Source organism: Styela clava, chromosome 5, assembly GCF_964204865.1.
Source record: "Styela clava chromosome 5, kaStyClav1.hap1.2, whole genome shotgun sequence".
Taxonomy (NCBI): domain Eukaryota; kingdom Metazoa; phylum Chordata; class Ascidiacea; order Stolidobranchia; family Styelidae; genus Styela; species Styela clava.
In genome coordinates, this window is record NC_135254.1 from 20,419,937 (window position 1) to 20,441,708 (window position 21,772).

Genomic DNA, 21,772 nt, shown 5'->3' on the forward strand with positions numbered 1-21,772 from the left:
AAACCATGCAATAAATCGACGTTTGAAAAAAACGATGAACAATTCTCAATTAGATTATTGTACAAATTTTCCAAAAATTTATCCATAGATGAAGAAATTTGAAAGCTTCACGATATAATAAGCATTATACAAACCTAGTCTGGATCGTTCAACAACATTTATAAGTTCTCCTCGTATTCCTTCCAACTTTTCAGCTTCCATCGAAAAATTATTGACTCTTGCCTACATTTAAAACAACAATAATAAACTTGGTGGATGTATCAGATAAAAAATATAAACAAAGACCAAGTCATTAGGTTGGTGATGTATTTCAGGTGAGGCTGTGAGGGTACAAAACATCTCATGAAGAGTTTGATACTTAAGTGGTTTCTGTCAACATACACAAGTAAAACACAACTATAGCAAACTGATCAATACCTTTTGTATTTCTCTTTTTTTTTGAAAAACAAAAACAATTTCAATAATCTGAGCTCAGGGTTGCCCAAAACGAATCGAATATTCGAATGTATTCGAATATCAAGGTATTCGAATACCTTTTCGGCTGATTTTCGAATAATTCCGAATAGTAGCCACTTTTCGCCGTAAACGTGGTGTTTCGTTTTACGGGAATCTTTAAACGACTTTTTAAATCGGCACTTTGATTGTTTATATTCTGTGCGACCGTACGTCGCATAGTGTTGCGACACATTTGCACGTTTGCGTGGGTGGACATTGCCGACATTCGTGTACGAGGCTTTTAATTTACAAATTCATTTCCATTACGTCGAAAAATTGAGAAAGTATGTTTCTTTTATTTCTATGTGGCCTGCTTATTATTCGCTTGAGTCTTCTCAAGCATGATTTGTGTAACCTTATATTTGGGTCTTAGGGTCTGCCAATCATGATATTTAATCGCAGGCTTGTTATCGTTACTTTAAAGAGAAACACGGCCACCAAGATAAAGTGATTTGTGACCCTTTCGTTTTGCCGATTCAGCAAAACACGACAGGGACAGGAAAACACAGCTGTGAAATAACCCGTGGACGTACAGTGTAGTACTTATCACATTCCAAAATTATTTCAACATTCGGGTTAATAGGTTGTCCAAAATGATTGCCGCTTTACAACTTAAATTTACCGCTCAATTGTTAAAAATAGTTAATTCTGTGAGTATGATTCTACCAAACTAACATGATCTGGTTCTAAACATATAAAATTATTAGCGAATTTTTCTACCCGTCTTATTGGAGGCCTATATGGAAAAACCCCTTTTTTGAGTGCTAAAAATAGACATCGTCCTATTTGCCATGTGGACTTATTAGCCGGGAAATACAGTATTTATAGCCGTAATTGTTACGATATCCAATAAATTGTCACAAGTTGGAAAAACAAGTCGATTTATTAGAAAATAATTTTAGGCAAATAATTCTGATAACGATAGTTAAAAGTATTCATCCTTTCCAGGATGATTTTTTGTTGCGCAAAATAATCCAATCCATGACTGGTACCAGCATTTAAAATGTCTTGCCGTATTAATTTAATTCTGTTCAACGTAACTCATGGTTGTATCGACTATCTGTGGACATAAAATGTGTAGTAAACTGACCGATATTATTAAATATTGATTCCTATTTTCATATTGATAAAATAATGAAAGTATTAATGCCAAATACAACGGGTATTTGTGGACATGAAATACGTGGTAAACTGCCCAATTATAACTAATTTCGGATTCGTGTTTACAAAATAATAAAACTAATAATTCTAAAATGCAACGGCGATCTGTGGCCTTCAAATGTGTGGTAAACTGCCCGATTTACCAACATTTGAGTTATGATAATAGAATTAAATTAACACGGTAAGGCATTTTAAGTAGTGGTATCGGTCATGGATTCGAATATTTTGCGCAGCACAAAATCATCCTAGTAAAAAGTCCATACTTTTAAATACAAACCAATGGCAACCATTATACAAATTAGTTCCCAAGAGCGGGATAAAATATAAATTCTTTTTCCGACTTGTGACAATTTTTCGTGAGTACGAAAATAATAATCAAAACTAATTATATTCGGCACAATATCACGGCAATCTGTGGACATAAATTGTGTGGCAAACTCGCGATTAATATTAATTTTTGATTCCTATTTTCGTATTTACAAAATACAACGGCGATCTGTGGACTTACAATGTGTGGTAAACTACCCGATTATAAATAGTTTTTGATTCCTATTTTCATATTTATGAAATAATAAAAGTATTATTACTCAAACATACAACGGCGATCTGCGGACTTAAAATGTGTGGTAAAGTTCCCAAATATTTAATAATTTTTGATTCGTATTTTTGTACTCACGAAAAAATTGTCACAAGTCGGAAAAATACCTCATACTTTATCCCGCTTTTCGACAAATAATTTGGATAATGGTTGGTATTTAAAAGTATGGCCGTTTTACTAGGGTGATTTTGTGTTGCGCAAATATTCAAATCCATCATCGATACCACTATTGTCGTATTAATTTAATTCTGTTAACATGACTCATGGTATATAAAATATATACTGCAATAATCTGCAAATATGAAATGCCTGGTAATATAGCTAGGTTGTAACTTGTAGATAGCAGTTATTCCATTGCTTATTGTATGGAAATTCCTACATACATTTAGATAAGCTTCAATTAGTGGATTTTATTTTCGAAGTATTCGAAATTTCATATTCGAAAAAAATAATTTCGAATGTATTCGAAATAGTGAACTATTCGGTATTGGCCATCCCTGTAGACTGAGCTATGGAAAGTCTGTTTTAAATAATTGATTCCATTCTTAGTCTAACTGACTTGAACGAATTCTTCACACACTAGCTCATAAAATCAAGGAAGTGCAAATACATGTTAATTTAATAAAAATATGGATGTTGAAATGGTACTCTAGTGAGTGAGTATTAGGGATGTCCTTATCGTTTCCGTTTCGTTTTCGTTTAGAGCTGTATTCGAATAGTTTTTTCCAATTTCGGTTAATCGTAATTTAACATGTATAAAACTTGCGACGTCGCCCACGATCTTTTTCGGTATTTTTTTTTCAAAGTACGTTAGTAAGTGCTGAATCGTCCGTCGCGTGAACCATAGTGACCTCTGCTTTCTATCAAGCGTGACGAAACGGGCATGTCCAGACTTGTGCGATTATTGCCGACAATCTGATGTTGACGGTGCAGGCAACCGGTACGGTATCTCTGTTATGGAAGTGATTAGTTTTTTATTGCGAGTTTATCATAACTGCATAACGCACGGTGGAAGTTTTAAAGGTAAAGATGGGTACGGTGTCGTTTGATTGAATAGCAGTGCAGCAGTACCGTACCGGTAGCCTAATGGAATCGGAGTTTATCTGTGCCAGTAGGCTACAGTACTAGTACAGTCATACGGTACGGCACTGTGCCGCACAACATGAACATTATTATGTGTACCAGTTTAGGGTTCAGGTTGTGAGCCATGCACATACTTCAGGAGCTCTAAAAAGGAACTGTGGTCCCTTGACTGCTGGAGCTGTAGCCAAAGCCACTGTGATTAAGAATCAGCTTCCCAGCCCTGATTAGAAGCTTGTGATGGCAACAGTATGTTTTCTTTAATTCAGAGAAATAACTTTCTCAGAGAATGCTCCAGTGATTCGCATCAGTTTGGTTTGACAGACTATGTCACATGTTCATTTCACCCACTTATGTTGGGAAATAAAGTTACTGAAACACTTGTGAAGTATTATTTTGGTTCTAGTAATTTAGTTTAAATGATATTCGAAATGTTTTTTCAGAAGCATTCTAGAATAGTTTAGTATTCGGATACGGACATCCCTAGTGAGTAGATCCCTCACCTCGAGTCTTTGGATTTGAGCTTCTTTTGCTGCTAATTTCATTTTCATTTCTGCTATGATTGCTTTTTGTTTTCTTGGTGATGTTTCACAGTGACAATTATCTAATGAATTAAAAAGAAATCGTGATTGAGCGGATTGGTGATGCGACACAACTGGAAAGCAACATCATGTTAAAAAAGTATGTTTGATTTCCGTCTTAAGATGAAAATCAAAAAAAACTTCAAAGAGTGATGGGTAATCACCGAATCTACCAAATAAAGGATAGGGGTAATCAATCAATATCAGAAGCAGGAAAGCTTCACGAAGGTCCAGGGGTCTCGGCACCTATACCTATAGCCCTAGAATAAAAATAAATGACCCCCAGGTTCCTCATCCGTGTCACACCCACACAATGGAGTCATATACAGTAAAATATGTAACAAAAAAGTAATTACCGTAATAGTGAAATCAATTTCAAATCATGATCTAGGTATTACGGACTAGCTAGAGATGCCAAGTAAAAATATTTTGGATAACTTGGATTAGAGTATTGATTCACAGAGACCTCTGACAAAAAATTCACCTTCACAACAGGAAACTAACTGTGATGAAAACTTGTAGTCAACAAAGTACACCAGATAAATATTCTCTGTAATAATTTTAGTAATATGGTTGAAAGAAAAATCAACTTACCTAAATCATTTGTTGGTGTTAATCTATCACTAAACGTAACACTTGCACCTCTTCCACTGTCAACTGGTCCTCCATGATATTTCTGCTAATATAAATTAATTTATTTGAATTATATGTCAAAATAATTGAACTATTGCTAAGAATGATATCATATATTCAGTAGAGAACACACACCTAAAAGCATTTGGAGTTGAATATAACAGTCTTTAATAGAATGGCCATCAAACAATAGCAAGTAAACCATTTAAGTCAGTTTCACACATTAGCTATTAATATATAGCCATTCTGTTTAAAACCTGTTGTTTTCAAAGTATCATTTATTGCTATTTCTATCCCCGCATGGGATTTGATCCTTCAAAGTGCAAACCCAAGAATGGTAATCAGAGGTGCAGTGGCGATCGTATTCCTAACGCTAAGCACACAACTTCAGTAGTAAAAAGACATAACTCTGAGCAAAGTTATTAAGGATGAGTACTGAATGGAAAAATCTAAGGTAGTAAAGGTAGATGGCAATAAGGCATATCAAGAGCATCAACCCAAAAGAGCGAAGCTGTTTCAAGCAAAAAAAAGTGAACGTATATCTTTGATTTTTAAACTCCTGTAACTTTTCACAGAAATACTTTGGTGAATATTGCTTAAAATTATGATTGAATACCAAGTTGAAAAGCACCTATTTCTTTGTAATACTTTCAAATAGCACTTTTTCCTTCACCCCATATAGTCTTTAAATAAAACCCCCTGATTCGGTTACTTTTATATTTCAAAATTTCAGCATCACCTCATGTTTACTTTTTCTAAGTTCGTTTTCTAACTTTGTTATTTGATTTCTATATTCTTCTAATTCATGTTGGCATGACGACAATCTATCTTGCTGTAAATGATTTGTTTGAACAAACGTATCCAGTTGTTTCCGAAGTGAATTTCGTTCATTATCAGCAGTCTGAAGACAAGAATTTAGGAATGGGTTAAACAAGTGAGAAGTCATGCATACTAGGGATAAATGCATGTTTGGGGAACATTTTTCCAGTATAAAGAATGACATTGTCCAATAGGACCAAGGAATTCTCATCCTGGAGTCCTTGGACCCCAGTGAAATCCAGGAAGAAATTGAGACGTCTGCATAAGAAAATATAAAAATGACAATAGACTTTCTTCCACTCAAATCCAATTCCATAATCCTGATAATCATACTTCAAAATCATTTTCTTTTTTCTTCAAATTACTTCTTAAATCAGCAAATCTTGACTGTAGATCTTGTAATGCTCGCGATATATGAAGTTTCTCTGTGTCTCTTTCATTAACTTTAGTTTCCTTTGACTCAATCTGAAGAAGTGCATTTCTAAAATAATGCAAACACATAAAAATTTACTTCACCGTGAAGGATACATCTTCATACCTGTAAGTAAAGAAGTCCAATAAATTATGGTAATTATGGTATAATTAAGGATAAAACACTTGGATATAAAAATGGAATTGTATGGCTTCGGACTGTTGGTATCATTCAAATAAATCAATGATAAATCAAAAAATTAAAGAAGAAATAAAAGAACATGCAGTGCTGTAACATTAATCTGCTTTCAAAATGTATGAATGTATGATGTCAGCTGAGCGTGATTGATTAAATATAACAGTGAGAATTCGTTGTGGCAATGCAGTTGTTTAAAATACGGTAGTTAAATTTGGGGTAAATCAAAAACACCCAAAGAAGCCATGGAAAATATGAAAAAATTTAAGAGTACCAGCCTTTTGGTAAAAATTTTATCTTATACTATGAATAAAACCTAGTATCATACTAATTTACCTTTTCACAATAGGTCATAATGAGCACTGTTGTGTAGTATTATTTCACAAATAATAAAAAAAATGCTGCTTTCAAATTTCAATCTCAATCTCAAAAGACATTTTCATTTCTATTTTCATTTTTTCATTTCATTCCATTTTCATTTCATTTCTCTGTCACACATTTCAGTCAAATTCAGTATCACTAATTAGACTGAAAATTAAGCGTAGAATTTGTTTTTGCATCTGGTATTCGCTACCACCTAATAAAACACCGGTTTCAGTAAGCTATCTCAGTGATCAGATTCCCTAATCAAGTGAGTGAATCCTTGCTTTATACCAAACTACTTACCCACTGACTATTAAAGTCAGAAAAGTCAGTTTAAAAAAGAGCTTTACCTAAGATCAGATTGTAGTTGAGAATTAGTATGTTGAAGTTTAGCTGCTTTCTCTGCTATTTCTGATTTAAATTTTTCTAATCCACTTATTTGTTGTTGGAGTTGAGTAGTTTCTCTATCATTTTCTTTCTTAACATTGGACAGCTTCTGTTCCAGGTTACCTACTTGACTGGCAAGGCTTTGTGCATCTTGATAGGCTTCCTTATAGTTTTTAGTGGCACTGAAATATATATATTACAATAGGCATTATTTAGGTAATTTTAAAGATTAAAAATATCTTTAGTTTGAGAAAAATTAGTAATTAATTATCTGAAACAATCGACTTGGTTTCTGCGGGACTAACTACTTATCCTTCTTCTATGATTTTGCCTTTTGCGTCTTTGGATCCGTAGGTATATAATACAAGGATATAATACAAGAGTGAAGATAACAGTTTTGATTCAAGATTATTTACGGTATGTGTGAGAAAGTCTGACCTTGGTGAGACGAAACATTACAGAAATACATTTGTGTTAGTGTGTAACAAGACTCTTAAATCACAACTGTTATCTTCACTCTTGTATTATGAAAAATGATATATAAATCTCTATTATTGTTATAAAGATGGCAGCAGATGCAAGTTGACAAATGAAGTCCATACTCTAATACGGTTCCATTACATTTGAACCCACGTACATTTGAACCCCAGACAATTGCACCTGCATACTATTGTACCTATGGAAATTTTTTTTGTTTTACGGATATTTGAACCCATACTAACCCAAACCCATGGGTTTTAGCACCCGCATATAGATTGAACCTGCGGATATACACATGGGTTCAAATGTACGTAGGGTAACCTCTTATACACCAGCTAGAGGGAAGAAAAACCCAAAATGAAGTTCTAAAAACAAAAAAATTTCTAACAAAAACAAACATAACATTTTTACCTTTCTTTCGTCATTTCACTTTCTGTTAACAACGATTTCAAATGACTTATTTCATCTTTTAAACTGATGACATCGTCAATTTTATTCTGACAAACCATCTCAGATCTTTCCAGTGATTCCTCGGCTCGTCTTCGAAAAAATAGAAACTTATTTTAAATCATTTGAATATATAGTACAGGTTTTTGTTAATGATAATGAAAGATTTTATAATTGACAGCACATTCTAAGATGAAGCCAAATACTTGCTATATGAACATTCAAATAAAGTGATTTGTTTAAATTGGCTTTTCCCTGGAAATCTTCAAATTGATTAAGATTGAAAAGTGGCCTGGTGATTAAAGCAGGGGTGTGCACATGCGGCCCACAATGAAAAAATTAGGTGGTCAGTGGAGAATTGCCAATTCCGAATGGTGTGCGGCCGCGAAACGAGTTTTTAATTTAGTTTAATCTGGTATGTGGGGGTAATTACAATCTCTCACAATGCTCTAACAGCTAGCTTGTGCGAAGCGGACAACACATGTAATTATATCAATAACCAAAATTTTTGTGCGGCCCACAGCTTTATCCAGTTCTTGATATCTGGCCCTTCGGTATTAAAGGTTGCACATCCCTGGGCTAATGCATTAGTTAGACTTAACTACAATGGCATCATAGGTTGAAATTTTGGGTTCAAAGTTCAAACCCCATGCCCACCCACTCACCCAGGATGTGATGACTTGGGTCAGCAATGCTGAACCAGAAAGATATCGATCCTCCCCAGATATCTTGGCTCTTTAATAGCAGTGACAGCTTGTGATAAGCCTTGTTCAGAGCAAAACACATATGAATGTGTTGTATAAAAAATAACATGCTTGAGTTTGCGTCATAAAAAATCTACTCCAATCCATTTACACAATGATTCAGACTCCTGGTTAACAAAAATTTGGACCAAAAATGAAACTCTTAACTACATTAAAAAACAAATTTGACCACAAATAATCTAATACAGAGTGCAACCTGCGACCCACAAGGAAAGATTGTGCGGCCCACGAAGAAGTGCCAATTTTGAATCGCCTTTGACCCGCGAAAAGAGTTTTTAATTTAGTTTAATCTAACACATGCTAATAATTCCAATCCTTTTGTGTTGGAAGCCTACACCTGAGTCCAATTATTATCTATGCCTGACGTTAGAATGCTCAATATTTTTCCCTGCAACTACTAGAAAGACTATGTTAAATGAAGGTGTGGCCCCCAGTTTCACCAAGTTATTTGTATCTGGCTCTCCTGTATTAAAGGTTGCACACCCCTGCTTCAACATATGCACACCTTTAATTGTCTGTACAATGAAGAACAAACCTTAACAAAAAATAATTTAAACAAATATTATTCCCAATAAAGCATAAAACTCATCAAGAAATTTGAATGTTTTTTCATTATACCTCAAAGCCTTTTCACTGGCTTCTGCTTCTTCTTTCAATGAAAGGATTTGTTCTCTCATTTTTTCTATCATTCTTATGTCATTACCACTCTAAAAAACAAAATTTTAATATAATTAGAAATATATAACAAATTCTGGGAGACTGAGATTTTTGAATAGCTGTGTGACAGTCAACTACCAGACACACAAAAACTAAAAGAAATAAAATAAAGTGAACTTTAACCACATACTAAATTTACATAAATATCTTGTTTGCTCAATATTATACCAAGGCAGTAATCATGATGATATAGTAAGAAACTAACTTTTAACATTGCCCCTCATGCAAACTTAATCAAGAGAGAATAAGAAAGTATCTAAAGTATCTAAGAAAGTATCAATTCTATGGGTTTATTAGAATTGCAATATCATATTTGTAATAATGTATGTTACTTTTCTAGATTGATCAATTTCCAGTTGTCTTCGAAGGTCAGATACAAGCGAATGAAGTCTTTCATTATCTTCTCTCAACATAGATAATCTACTCTGCAATCTCTCACTCTCAGCTTCCGCACCAAGCATTGTAACTGAAGTTGCATTTGATCTCGCTGATATAGGCTGAAATGAATGAGTTTATATCATAGGATAGAAATTTCATATTTTCTACAGGTGAGAAAAAATCCAATAGGACATACTAAACCACAGTCTCTAGTACGGTTACCAGTCGATGTCGGGTATGAGAATAGTTGTCTCGAATATAATTATCCTCCACAGGTTTCTATTTGTGGACTCGGGCAGGGTGATCCGATAACAAGCATAGAGCTCAGCACAACCAATTGCGATCATACTTATTGACAGTCTCTTTGATATCATCATTCGAAAAAAGTTTTCCTCAATAAGTTGTGGCCTCTATTAACTAAAGTTAACTGTGACATAAGATCTATTTAAATATAAAAACAAACAAATAGTAGGAAATTTCAGCCCAGAAGAGTTCCTGATTCATGAAAATGCACACTGAACCTCAGGCTACTCAAAAACCTAATCCGAAAAGGTATCCCTTTCCAGAATATGCCTGGAAGAGAGATGCCATAAAGATTTCATTTTCAAATCTAGTAATTTAGTTGATGAAGATGATATGATTAGTTCAACACATAGATATATAATTTTGTTTTAAATCACGGAAATTACAAAAGTGAAAAAAAGTTTTTCAGGTATTTTTACAATTGTACATGCCTTGTGCAACAATTTTGATTGATCTTTCTACATAAAAATATAACACATTCAATTTCCAACTCAATAACACAATATCCAACTATCACATTCAGGCCCCATATCAAATTTAGCTGTAAATTTGACTTACTCTATTAGGGGTTATATTTTCTTTTGTTTGCTCCAACAAAGTGGAATCAGCACTTTCGTTATTTCTTGGTGATTTCCTAGGAGTTGTCAGAGTGTAATTAGCAAGAGCAGATATTGATGAATCAGCTGTTATTCGTTGAATTGGTTCAAATAATCCAGAATTGTGATAAAGATCATTGGCTTGTGTAGATGAGTTGCGGTTATGACTAGAGGTAGACCTACTTTTCCTGAAAAATAAAAAAAGCAATTCAGAGATTTTGTAGCTCAAAATATCAAAAAAAGCAATTTACATATGAGAATCTTATAAATGGAAAATCTTAAATCAAGCTTTGTTTTGCAAACACATTGTTAAGACATGTTACAGAGAAAAACAGACATAATCAAGGATGGCCGCAACTCTCAACCAAAAAATTCACTTAATTGCACCATGTTCATAAGAAGAATCATTGCTTTAATTCCACATTTAAGTTTTGGAAAAGATTATTTTTCACATATTCATCAGATTCAATTGCACAAATAAAAAAAGATTACAAATGAAACTATTTGATGTCATTCCTAAAGTAAAAAATTTGCTATATTATATAAAGCAATTTTAGAGGTATTCAAGCATTTGATTAACTATAGACATCCTTGCGCTATAATTGTAAAATATGATAAATTTGATTGAACACCATCTAACCATCTACGGTTTTATATATTTCTTTATTTAAAGATACTATGTTATTTATAAATACTTTGCAATACAAACACAATGTATTGAATACAAAAATTTGACAACGCATATGAGTAATACCTAGGAGATATTGGAGCAGAGACAGAGAAATCCGAATTTACGCTAGGTTTTTTTAACATTCTGTAACTGTCTGCAACATGAATTTCTCTCATATCTGTAGCGGATGTTAGGTCATCACAACTGTAAGCACGAGTAGCATGTCTTCCATATCTTGCTAAATTGGGTGAAGACGTTGAAGGGCCCATCAGTTTTCGTGGTGAAAATTGTTTTTTGAGATTTCTTTTAAAGCTGTGTTGTGAGGTTTCATTACTACGATGAGAGCCTTGACTTACTCTCAAGATATGTTCAGGAGATGGAGATCTAAAAAGAATTCACAATGATGAACATAATATATATTTGAAATCGAACACAAATTGAACAATTGAACCAGAAATTAATGAATATAATTTTAATTCATATCTAAATAATTTCGGTCATTATATATATTTAATACCAAACAGATTTTTGAATTATAAAATATGGAGAATGTAACAAAATCTCAAGTTTATTCTCATAGAACCTGACACAATTTTTTATACAACTTCCTAGTGAACAAGGCTCAGAACAAGCAGCCACTGATATGTAAAGGGTATCTTTACAGTTAGGCATGCGCATGGACCACACAATATTACACCGAGTGAGATGGTGAGGATGGAATTTGAACCCAAGATTTTAGCCTTCAATACCATCATAGTTAAGTCTTACACTTTAACTATTAAGCCACCTGTCATTCAGCGATATTCAAACAAAAATAGTTCTATTTTCCCGAAATCGAATCTCACTAATTCCTCAATTTTAACATCAAATCTCTGTTACAACACAAAACAATAGAAGAAGCAAATAACTATATAAAAGGAACACAAGAAACCAAACAATTATATCTAGGTCAGATAGTATCATGTGGACTGTTGTAACTGGTATTGACATAATACATTGTATAAAACTATAAAAATTTCAGAAACATCAACAAGCAACAATAGCAATATACCTTCATTACAGGCAAAGCAAAAGCATCACATAAAGTTACAGAAAATATTTTGTATTAAATGAACAAATGTTTGCAGAATTGAGAATTTCGGGAATTTAAAGACTAAAAATCTAAACGTTGTTTTTTTGTGACATTTTTCATTCATTCTATAATGATAGTCTATATTCAAAATAAATGGAATCATCCTTAGGAAAGCATTTACAAATTTATCCCAGGAGAGAGAAAAGCTGAAGAGATGGCTGAATTATATGGTGAACCCCGGCCGCTCATTCGATACTAGTCCATTTCATGTATAGGATTAGTTAGCCAATTATTTGGTGGCAACCATATTCCTAACGCTTAGCACAATGTATCACACTAGAGTCATTACTAATTAATCATCATCACTCTGGGCCGCTGTATTTTCCTTATTTAATATCTCCAAACAAACATATTCTAACTATATTGCAATTGCAGAATTGGGTAACACTGTAACACTACGCATATAATAAATCTACCACATGCAGACATGGCACATGGTGTATACCTTGCTCTGCTCAATGCTTTTGAATGTTGGCTCTCAATTTTGGTTTCATTATTCATGTTCCACTGGCGCAAGACACTTTCATTTACTGGTGAGTAATCAGTTTCATCATGAGTTGTAAGTTCCCCAAGATCATCCAAAGTCAAAGGTGGAGGTAAATTGACAGAATCATTTGGTTCAAGATGGAAATATGGCTCAGAAAAAGACAATTTTACACCAGTGTCTGCTTCTGTTCCATCCCTATTTGAAATGAAGTCATTATTCAACATTAAAAATGAAACATTTCAATATTTTGAAGTAATAAAAATTGAATTTTGAAATTGAAACCATGAAAAGTAAACTTACATTTCTGCGAGTTTGTTAATTTTCTGCAAAGAATTTTCAGTTCGCATCAATCGTTCTCGGAGCTGAAAAACGTTTTTCAGAATATCATCATCCGATGCTTCGGTCGACATTTTGAATTATTGAGTTATAATGAGTCGGCATCAATTTCCATACAATCAAATAACATGATAATTCATAAAATCAAAGTATGATGTCAAATTCATCCCAGCCGCCTCCTGTAGAAAAATCCCCATTGGACGTTACGCTGGGTTGCACACCAACTGTTGTAAACATACAAAAGTAAATATTCCCATCGAAGTAATCAAACGAATAAAACAATTCATATAAAGATAATAAAAAATTTGCAAAAAAAATATTATAATTAATTTCAACGAAATATAAAATGATATCGACATATGTACATAATCCTTTTATTTACAGATTAAATTATTGATGTAGTTCATACACCCGATGGCAGTAAAGATCCATTGTTGTTGTAGTGCGTAGTGGAGCGACGTTCGTAACTGAACAGACCAAATCGAACCGTCCTAATCTTATAACCATAATAGATGGGAGTGGTGCAGAAAGGAAAAAGAATATATGAAGAAACCTTATCATCACCCATGTTTTGTTCATAAGAACCTGAGTTTGTTCCACATTCAATTCATATATTTTGAAACTGTCCTTTCACACAAAATCATTATGTTTTTTCTATTGCATTGAAAATCAATCATTATGTATTGAAAAATAATTATATAACTCGTATAATACTAAATTCAATCATATTGATTACTTATACTTATTATATTGCTATTTTGCACTGTGAGACACAAAATTTGGTTAGAGAGGAATGTAGTGATTTCTCAAAATGCTATCCCAGATGTTAGCAACGTAATACCGAAAATTAAGAAGTCCCTTATTGAATATAACGTTAACCTAGCAAGAAGAAATATAGAATAGTGAGAAAGTTTAGGCATCATCTTAGTTTCACAAGAGAACGCGAAATAATAGTGAATTTTTAATACTGTGATCCATAGTATTGAAACTAATGGCAGAATGGTTTTAAAAAAAAATTCCTAATAATTAATGCTTTAAAATAAATGATGTACCGTTTTGTCAATCAGTATAGAAACTACATTGATATATTAATGTAATATTATGGACAATACAATCAATGGACTGTAATGAAACAACTCTTTGTCTGTCTGTTGTTACTGTATTTGTTTTGTTATTTTTGTATGCTTATTTCAGTATTCATTATTTTATATTTTCTTTCATCGATAAACAATTAACATTGTGGAACCATAAAAAAAGAGTTTCATGGGTTCAGCAATGCTTGCATGATATTGTATTTTAACAACTGGTGTTATTAAATTTCAGCATTTATTGTCAAGTGTGATATGAAACAGATTTATGGCTTCATCTTTGGATGATTTATTCCATGAGAGTAATTTCCACAATGTTAGCAGCCTTACCACTATTTATGGGGCAACTGCCATCAATGGTTGCAATGTGGATAAACTTATGGTTGCGATGCTCAAAGGAAAAATTGTTTTATTTGAATACAAAAAAGTTGATCAGTCTTTAGTGAAAATAGACAAGGAAGTCTCATTCACATATATACCAGCGGATGCTCATGTAATTTCAATCGACTGTTTTACATGTGGAGCAAGAGGTCTCATCATAGCCGTGGCGTTTTTCAAGGTGAGGCGTGTTTTATTTCTGAGCTTTAGGTCAATAATTGAGCTCTAGAATTAAGTAACAATATACTTCAGTCCTTTTCAACCTTGTCATAACTTTGGTCACATTATTAGAGAAAAAACAAGTCTCTTGAATTAATGAAGAAGACTAAATATACCCATCTTAATGCTGTTGTTGCATGCCTTTTTTCCTGGTTAATGAAGAAGATTAGGTTAAACCGCATTAAATTAACCAGAACAGAAGGAGTACACAGTCCCAAGGTTAGCAACAACAAAATTTAAAAATAGAATCATAAAAAATTCAACTGTTCGCTTCCACTGTATTTTCACAGGAGACCAATGGAAAGCTGACAAATTATCTCAATATTTATTGCAATTATACTTATGATGCTTCAGATGAAAAAGACTCTTGTCAACTTGAAACTGTTGCAGAGAATTGTAGATCATTTGAACTTGAATTTGTACCCTTCCAGCTCACTCACTGTAAATCAAGAGCACGAAAAGGTTTTTATCAGTTCTGTTCATTTAAAGTCTTTGGCTTTTGCAAGCAGCGTGTTAGCTGTACCAACAATATTCTGAAATTATTTTTTTCGAATATATTCTGAAAGAGGCAATGTTTAATGGACAAGTCACTACAAATTCTATAGCCTATTTGAATAATTTAATTTTCATATTTTAAATGAGATAGGATCAAGTTTGCTGGTTACTATGGTTACCAATGTTTCATGATACTGGCTGTTTAAATATCTAATACCAATTGTGCAGAATCGTATATATTTTATATTTCAATAAAAATATCCTTAAATTTTTTTAAAACCAACAATGAGTTATAACAATTTTGAAAATTTTTTGAATATTCGATTCATTTTGGACATATCTGTTTGCAAGTCGTTCTTGGTTTGAGTTCAAAACTTTCTGAACTAGTACTAGAGGTTCTTAAGAGTAATTTTTGTCATCAACAGCGTCCACAGAATTTTACCCCCCAAATAATATTGTATTAACCTGAACTTATTGTTATTCTAACTATAGTTGCAAACTTTGGTTCTTCTATTAGGTTGTTAATGATAATTCTTGTTTAATTTTAATCTCATGATCTCATGTTTCCAACTATTTGTAGATTGCGAAGCATTACTGCAAACAGTTTTTATTGTTCTGGGTGGAGACAGCAGAATACATGTTTATGCGCAGGATGAAAACCAAGGAGAATTTTCAGAACAAAATTTAGATAAATATTTCCCTGAGTTTAAAGATCTTCCTGGAGTTCCAATGTTTGTTGACATAAAGGTATGAAGGGGTTTTATTTTTATATGACTATTCACCAATTCACTGTTATTCGTATTTTTCTTATCCAAAAAATCCTTATCCGTGATGCTCAAATCATACTCTTGCCTAGATAACAAACAATGAGAAGATGCGAATAAGTGCAGTTGGTCACGCAACTGGTGACATATCGCTGTTCATCACTGATCTATCAACAGAGGAATGGAAACTGACTACATATCATATTCAGCATGATAGTCCGATTACTTCAGTCAGGCTATTTACTAAATATACTGAAGTAAAAATTCCAGAGTTCATGAAAAGAAAATTTTCAACACAGGTATGAATCTACTTTCAGTACTGTTTATGCTAAAATTTACATAAAATGCTTTTGTTTGACTTCAATATCATTCCCATAACCTATTCATGTGTAATGAAAAACATATGAACAAATAAAAATTTTGGGACTTCAGTTTCCCTTTGGTATTTATATCTTTCCCTCTCCTTGTATGTGTTTTCCTGAGAGAATTGGTAAGGATTACCTACAGGGGTGTTTTTTCCTAATCATTTGATGAATATTTTAGGATAGGATAGGATTTACATATTTATCCCGGGGGAGAGGAAAGCCGATAAGACGAATTTTGGTAGATCAATTAATTGATTAGGGTTATTATAGTTGTCTGATTCAGCATAACCTTTGGCTATAATTTATAGACTTGTATTGACAACTGTACAAGGTTAGGATAGTATATTAGTAACATAGACAAGAGAAAAGCCGAAAAAAGCTCAAATGAAGTGAGATTCATACAACTGGGCTGGAAATTTTTGAGGTGGTCGCCGCGAATTGGCCAAGTGGTGTAAACCAAATCCTGTTAATGGATGTTGTTTAATTGAATCATCCGGATTTTATATGTCAAATTGTCCATCCTTAATAATGTATAAGTATAAGTTTATTTCGACTCCATAATCAGCATAACGATAAAATAATTGGTAAAAAAAATAAATAAAAACTGATGGAATGGAAATAATCAAACGAATAATTTTTCTATTTGCATAGACTTGCTGTAATTGACCTGCGGTTACGTGACGACACTGCAACTCAAGGGTTATAACCTTGGTTCAATAGGAAGTGTTTCATAACACTCAAAAAACATAAGAGTTGGATTAACTATGGCTTATTCATAGATCTGATTTGTTATGACGAGCAAGATCACTTAACAACACCATCACATTAATGTGCCGGAGGCCTTCTATTATTGTTTCATAGATCACACCAATGACATTAAATAACATGATAGGCAACTCTGACGTCACTCCATAAGGCTACAGGCGAAAGATTGTATTTCATGATACGCTCCAATGCACATATTTCTCGTCGCCTTTCGCGACCGTTTTCCGCTCGCTTTTGCTACTCGGCGTTTTCTTTACGTGTAGTACCTTCCTATTTGCGCCTGTAACGAAAGAAAATAATCCTTATATCTAAGAAGTTTTGCTCACTTGGAAAGCTGGAATTGCAGACAAGCTGTGAAGAGTAATTCTGTACATCATAGACGTTTTTTTATCAGAGAAGATTACAAACGCGATAGCGTAAAGATTTGTGTGGAATATTTTGCAGATAATGACAAAGTTCAAAGTTAGTAATTTTAATGTTTGCGCTTAAACATTGAAATTTCATTTAAAGAGGGTGTCATACAAAACAGCAAAACTGTTTGTACTTCTTTTTACGGTGCTGTGGTACAATTCCATAACACAAAGTTTGCACCTATCGAACTTGCTTTAGTAGGTGAATTTATTAGACATATTACATATTCAGTTAATCGTAGGTAACATTTCTGGTACATAATGCCCCGTAGATAGGTTTGTGTCTAAATTTAGCTCATAGCTCACTAATTAATATTATCTTCGATGCAGGAGGTTGCAGGGCTAAAATCAACTTTCAGCCTTACCGATCAACTGACGATGCTCATTTAGTTTGGCTCGAGCAAGTCCTCTTGAAAGACTTGTGTGAATGGGAACTACCTATATGTTTTGCCTTCCTCCGATTTTAGAAGACAAATTTATTCTGAGGGATTTCGCATATAATTCTCATTGATTGTTGGCTGTTTATAATTTCTATTAATTGTGAATTCTGATTATAACAAAACGTTAAAAAAATTTTTACGTAATTTACTAGCACCTTTTTCTTGTCAATACTCCAAGTTGAGGTAATAAACAAGACAATACATTCATGTCATCTGGAAGCAAAATATGCACACTAATTAAAAGTTTGACACATTGAGATAATATACCATGACAGGGAAATACAAGTTAAAGATATATATGACCATCACATGGTAATTAAAATTAAAAAAAAATTAATAGGGGCTGTGGAGTATGAAAAGTTCAAGACAAAGAAAAGAACAAAAGTTCAGAGCTCATGAACTCTCAATTTTGCCCCTATTGCTTCGTGAAGGCCAATATATTCCGAGTGGCTGAATTGGTTTACCTTTATGATAGCAACGATTTTGTATTCAATATAGCGAGTTTTTTTTCAATTTATTTGAAGTGATATTATTTCCCAAAGCAATGCTTAAATCGTCTAGATCAGTGATGTCAAACTCATGGGTTTTCGAGAGCCGCATTGCATTTTGAAAATTGTAAAATGGGCCGCAAACAGTTTTTGATAATGTATAGTTGAAAGATAGTTTCAGTTTGTGACATATATTGTGATGCAACTAAACAGTTGGATTAAGTTTTATTATTTTCTTTAATTTCAAATGCAATTACATATTAATATTTGCATTCCACTATTATTGCAAGTTACTGTATTTTTTACAAAAAATCATAAAATTCTTTGTACAACCATCAAAATTATTTTTAAACAAGCTTTGGATAAGGAAAGAATATTACATACACTTAATCTAAATATATGGACCTAAAATTGACAAAAATACTACAGTATAAACCCATTGTTTTTTTTAATTACATTTGTCCTGACGTTTGGCATCTTTTATGTGTCACCAGCATACTAAGGTCAGGCTGAAATGATTTTATAGTACCCACTCTAACTCACGAGGTCACATGATCATGGGTTAATCTGGATCTTTGCGAATGTTTAAATAATTCAAGTAATGCAAAAAAAGTTACTTTTATCATTTCATGTATAGATCAGTAAAAAAACAAATGACAGATTTTTTCGACAAGACATTTCGCGCCACATTGCGTGGCATAGGATTGCTTGAATTATTATTGATATTGATTTTTAGTAACTAAGTCGTTGTATAATTATATTAATATACAAACACATGGAAATTTTCTGTTCGAAGTTCTCTTCGAATTTGTCATATTGACTGCTGAGCTTATTGTGTTTTTTCATTGTACTGATGGAAATATGACAAATTAAACAGAATTCTTCTTTGCTTCAGAATTTTGTGAAATGCAGAAATATTGCAACTCCCATTTTCTTCGAAAATGCCACCTTCTTCATGTACTTGCGTTTAATTTATTCACTCAAGTGTTTTATTCAAGTATTCTTTTGCTAGCTTGATGTGTATTCCTAATTGGGTCAAAATGTGAACAAAAAAAATTAATTTTCCAAAACTACTTTCAGTAAATTGTTTTCTGTGTGAATGATCAATTTTACTTTAAAAGGTTTGTATCTTATCGTGAATCATGATTATACCCTTTCCTGAATTTCCTCTATAGTACTACCAAAAGTTGACGAACCAAATATAACACAGGTGTAGTGAGTGACCCGTAATCCTCATTTTCCAAAGCTGTTTTAAGTATGTCTGGCGTGTTTTGTGCCATTTTACAAATAAGACCGCTTATGGAATCTTACGCTTTGGAATTTTTAGTTATTTTCCTCAAGCCCTGCAGGATATGGGGGCCATACACAACTCTGCCGGAGGGTCAAATGTCTTTGCATGACTCCATAGGTTGTGCTTCTATTGCAAACATTTATGGAGTACTCTAATTATATTTCTTGGAATCACACTGTCAATGATATGTCTCCAGACTTTTGATATCTCCCCTCTGCTACAGTTGTCCTGTGAATAAATAATAGGAAATTAAGGTTAGACGAATAGATGAAAGTTTTGCTTTATGTCGGCTTAATTTCTTGATTGATATACTTACTATTTTTGCTATTGCTTCTTGTGCTGCAGGAGTCTCACAATGCTTAGACAGGTTTGTCCACAACTTTCACATCTGGAGAAAGAGAGGAGATTTATTAATTTTCGTTAAGAATAAATAAAGCAGTCTATATGATTTAGAATGGAAAAGCTAATGAATCCAATATCTCATGTTTTATGTAAAAAATGTTTTACTGAATTTGGTATATAAACCAACTAATAAAAGGGTTTAGTCAGAAAATTACAAGCATTCGTGGCTCCAAATACTTGAGAGATCAGACTATACAATATCGTCCGGTATGAGTGAATGTTAGGTGAACTTGTTAACCCTTTGATTTAATACGCAAATAAAAGTGAATGAGCAATAGTATGTTACAGCAATGAGTATATATCCTCACTGAATAAAAAAAAATCTAAATGGAGGTGCATGAACAATTTGAAACCATAAGGGGTAAGTAAATATGCAATTTCGGCAAATGGGCAACTACGTACCGTACTGAATTAATAACTTCGCAGTATTTGACAAAAGCTGGCTTTCCCACATGTACTTAACAGTGTGATGCCCGGGTGTGATATACAACAATAGTATTTACCTTACCCTTTTCCAATTTCTTTTTACCTCAACTTTCCAAAATATCATTAAAATCGACAACAACTGTCAAAGCAGGCACGAACACCATTTGTGCTATGCCTTGAAAGCAGCACACATCGGCTCGTTTTCGTCTCGTCAAGTATGTGCATTGGAGCGTGCTATCAGATACGATCTTCGGCCAAAAATGCCGGAGTTGCGCATCATGTTGTTTAATGTCATTGATCACACAGATGAAAGAGAACATCTGTGACGGTTATGAGGGCAGGCAATCTCTATAGACTGAAATTGATCACTTTTGTTGAGCTAAGTTTAATAATGTATCATGTAATTACAGGATCTTCCAAATCACGATCCCAATATTTATCATTTATTGGTCACCAGTGCTTGGGAAAATGCAGTTGTTTATTGTTTCTGCGCGGATCAAGGCTTCGAGATTCCAGTTTTACTTGAAAATAGTTCGGAACATGATTGTGTCACATGCTGTCAGATAGCGGACATTGATCGCGATGGAGTGAACGATATAATTATTGGAACCTATGGACAAGAATTGCTAGTGTATAAATTTAATGAGCCCAGTAGCGAGACATACGATCCTTATGAACCAGTAACACTAATCCCATATTGGACAAGAACGTTTTCATATCCTATTGTCAATATTATGCTGCAGGACCTCACGGGTGATGGCCTCAGTGAATTGATTGTAATTTCTACGAAAGGACTTCATATTCTGCAATGCAATTCCGCTTCGGCTATAAAAGAATGCAAGGCGAAGCTTTTAAATTTAAAGCGCTTGAAAATAAAGTGATGCGTTGAGTAGTATTGGTCTTGTAGACTTATTTACTTCAGTAGGGATATGTTAGAAGTTGTTACTATATCACTGCTAAAGAAAGACGACTGACGCTTCTTGTCGGTTACTCATTTCGGTCTGAATACCAGTGCGCAGTAGACCAGTAGTTCTCAAACTTTTTTGTACTGTCGTCCCCTTATAGCACTTTTTACGTTATCGACGGATAGATTTCAACAAGGTTTTTTTTTAGTCAGGTACAATCTCAAATCATTCTTTGATTTGATGACCCCGTTTCTTCCGAATAAGATGTTAGAAACGTAAGAATTAACGGTTATATATATACT

The 21,772-nt window shown here is 33.4% G+C and overlaps 2 protein-coding genes and 1 long non-coding RNA gene across 4 annotated transcripts in view; 1 reads left to right on the top strand and 2 right to left on the bottom strand.

Moving 5' to 3' along the window:
- The window catches only part of LOC120343968 (uncharacterized), a 32,815-nt gene extending 19,568 nt beyond the window's left edge, over positions 1–13,247 (bottom strand). The window contains exons 1-13 of one of the 2 annotated variants that reach the window (XM_078112885.1): positions 12,999–13,247; positions 12,657–12,893; positions 11,164–11,463; positions 10,372–10,597; positions 9,465–9,629; positions 9,034–9,122; positions 7,616–7,744; positions 6,688–6,906; positions 5,701–5,848; positions 5,288–5,449; positions 4,510–4,591; positions 3,838–3,938; positions 135–222 (exon numbers count right to left, since the gene is read on the bottom strand). In XM_078112885.1, the coding sequence (XP_077969011.1) occupies positions 135–222; positions 3,838–3,938; positions 4,510–4,591; positions 5,288–5,449; positions 5,701–5,848; positions 6,688–6,906; positions 7,616–7,744; positions 9,034–9,122; positions 9,465–9,629; positions 10,372–10,597; positions 11,164–11,463; positions 12,657–12,893; positions 12,999–13,108 (2,056 nt within the window). In that variant the 5' untranslated portion in view covers positions 13,109–13,247. Of the gene's footprint in view, positions 1–134; positions 223–3,837; positions 3,939–4,509; positions 4,595–5,287; positions 5,450–5,700; positions 5,849–6,687; positions 6,907–7,615; positions 7,745–9,033; positions 9,123–9,464; positions 9,630–10,371; positions 10,598–11,163; positions 11,464–12,656; positions 12,894–12,998 lie in introns of both variants that reach the window. The other variant, XM_078112884.1, reaches the window with a different exon arrangement.
- Positions 13,248–13,474: 227 nt separating this feature from the next.
- On the top strand, positions 13,475–21,460 carry LOC120344000 (KICSTOR complex protein kaptin-like). Its single transcript, XM_039413072.2, has 5 exons — positions 13,475–14,681; positions 15,010–15,181; positions 15,795–15,961; positions 16,071–16,277; positions 20,976–21,460. Exons 1-5 carry the CDS (start codon positions 14,391–14,393, stop codon positions 21,444–21,446), a joined length of 1,308 nt encoding a protein of 435 aa, XP_039269006.2. The 5' UTR covers positions 13,475–14,390; the 3' UTR covers positions 21,447–21,460.
- LOC144422691 (uncharacterized) lies at positions 18,383–20,871 on the bottom strand. Its single transcript, XR_013475323.1, has 3 exons — positions 20,643–20,871; positions 20,054–20,125; positions 18,383–19,965 (listed from the first exon to the last, which is right to left on the bottom strand). It is a non-coding gene; the product is annotated as an uncharacterized LOC144422691 (long non-coding RNA).
- Positions 21,461–21,772: the final 312 nt, after the last annotated feature.

Bases quoted from the DNA above. Each gene is read 5' to 3' on its own strand.
- LOC120344000 (XM_039413072.2), top strand. From the start codon at position 14,391: ATGGCTTCATCTTTGGATGATTTATTCCATGAGAGTAATTTCCACAAT. The intron at 15,182-15,794 runs GTTTTTATCAGT...AACTATTTGTAG, and splicing joins TAAATCAAGAGCACGAAAAG to ATTGCGAAGCATTACTGCAA. The intron at 16,278-20,975 runs GTATGAATCTAC...ATGTAATTACAG, and splicing joins AAAGAAAATTTTCAACACAG to GATCTTCCAAATCACGATCC.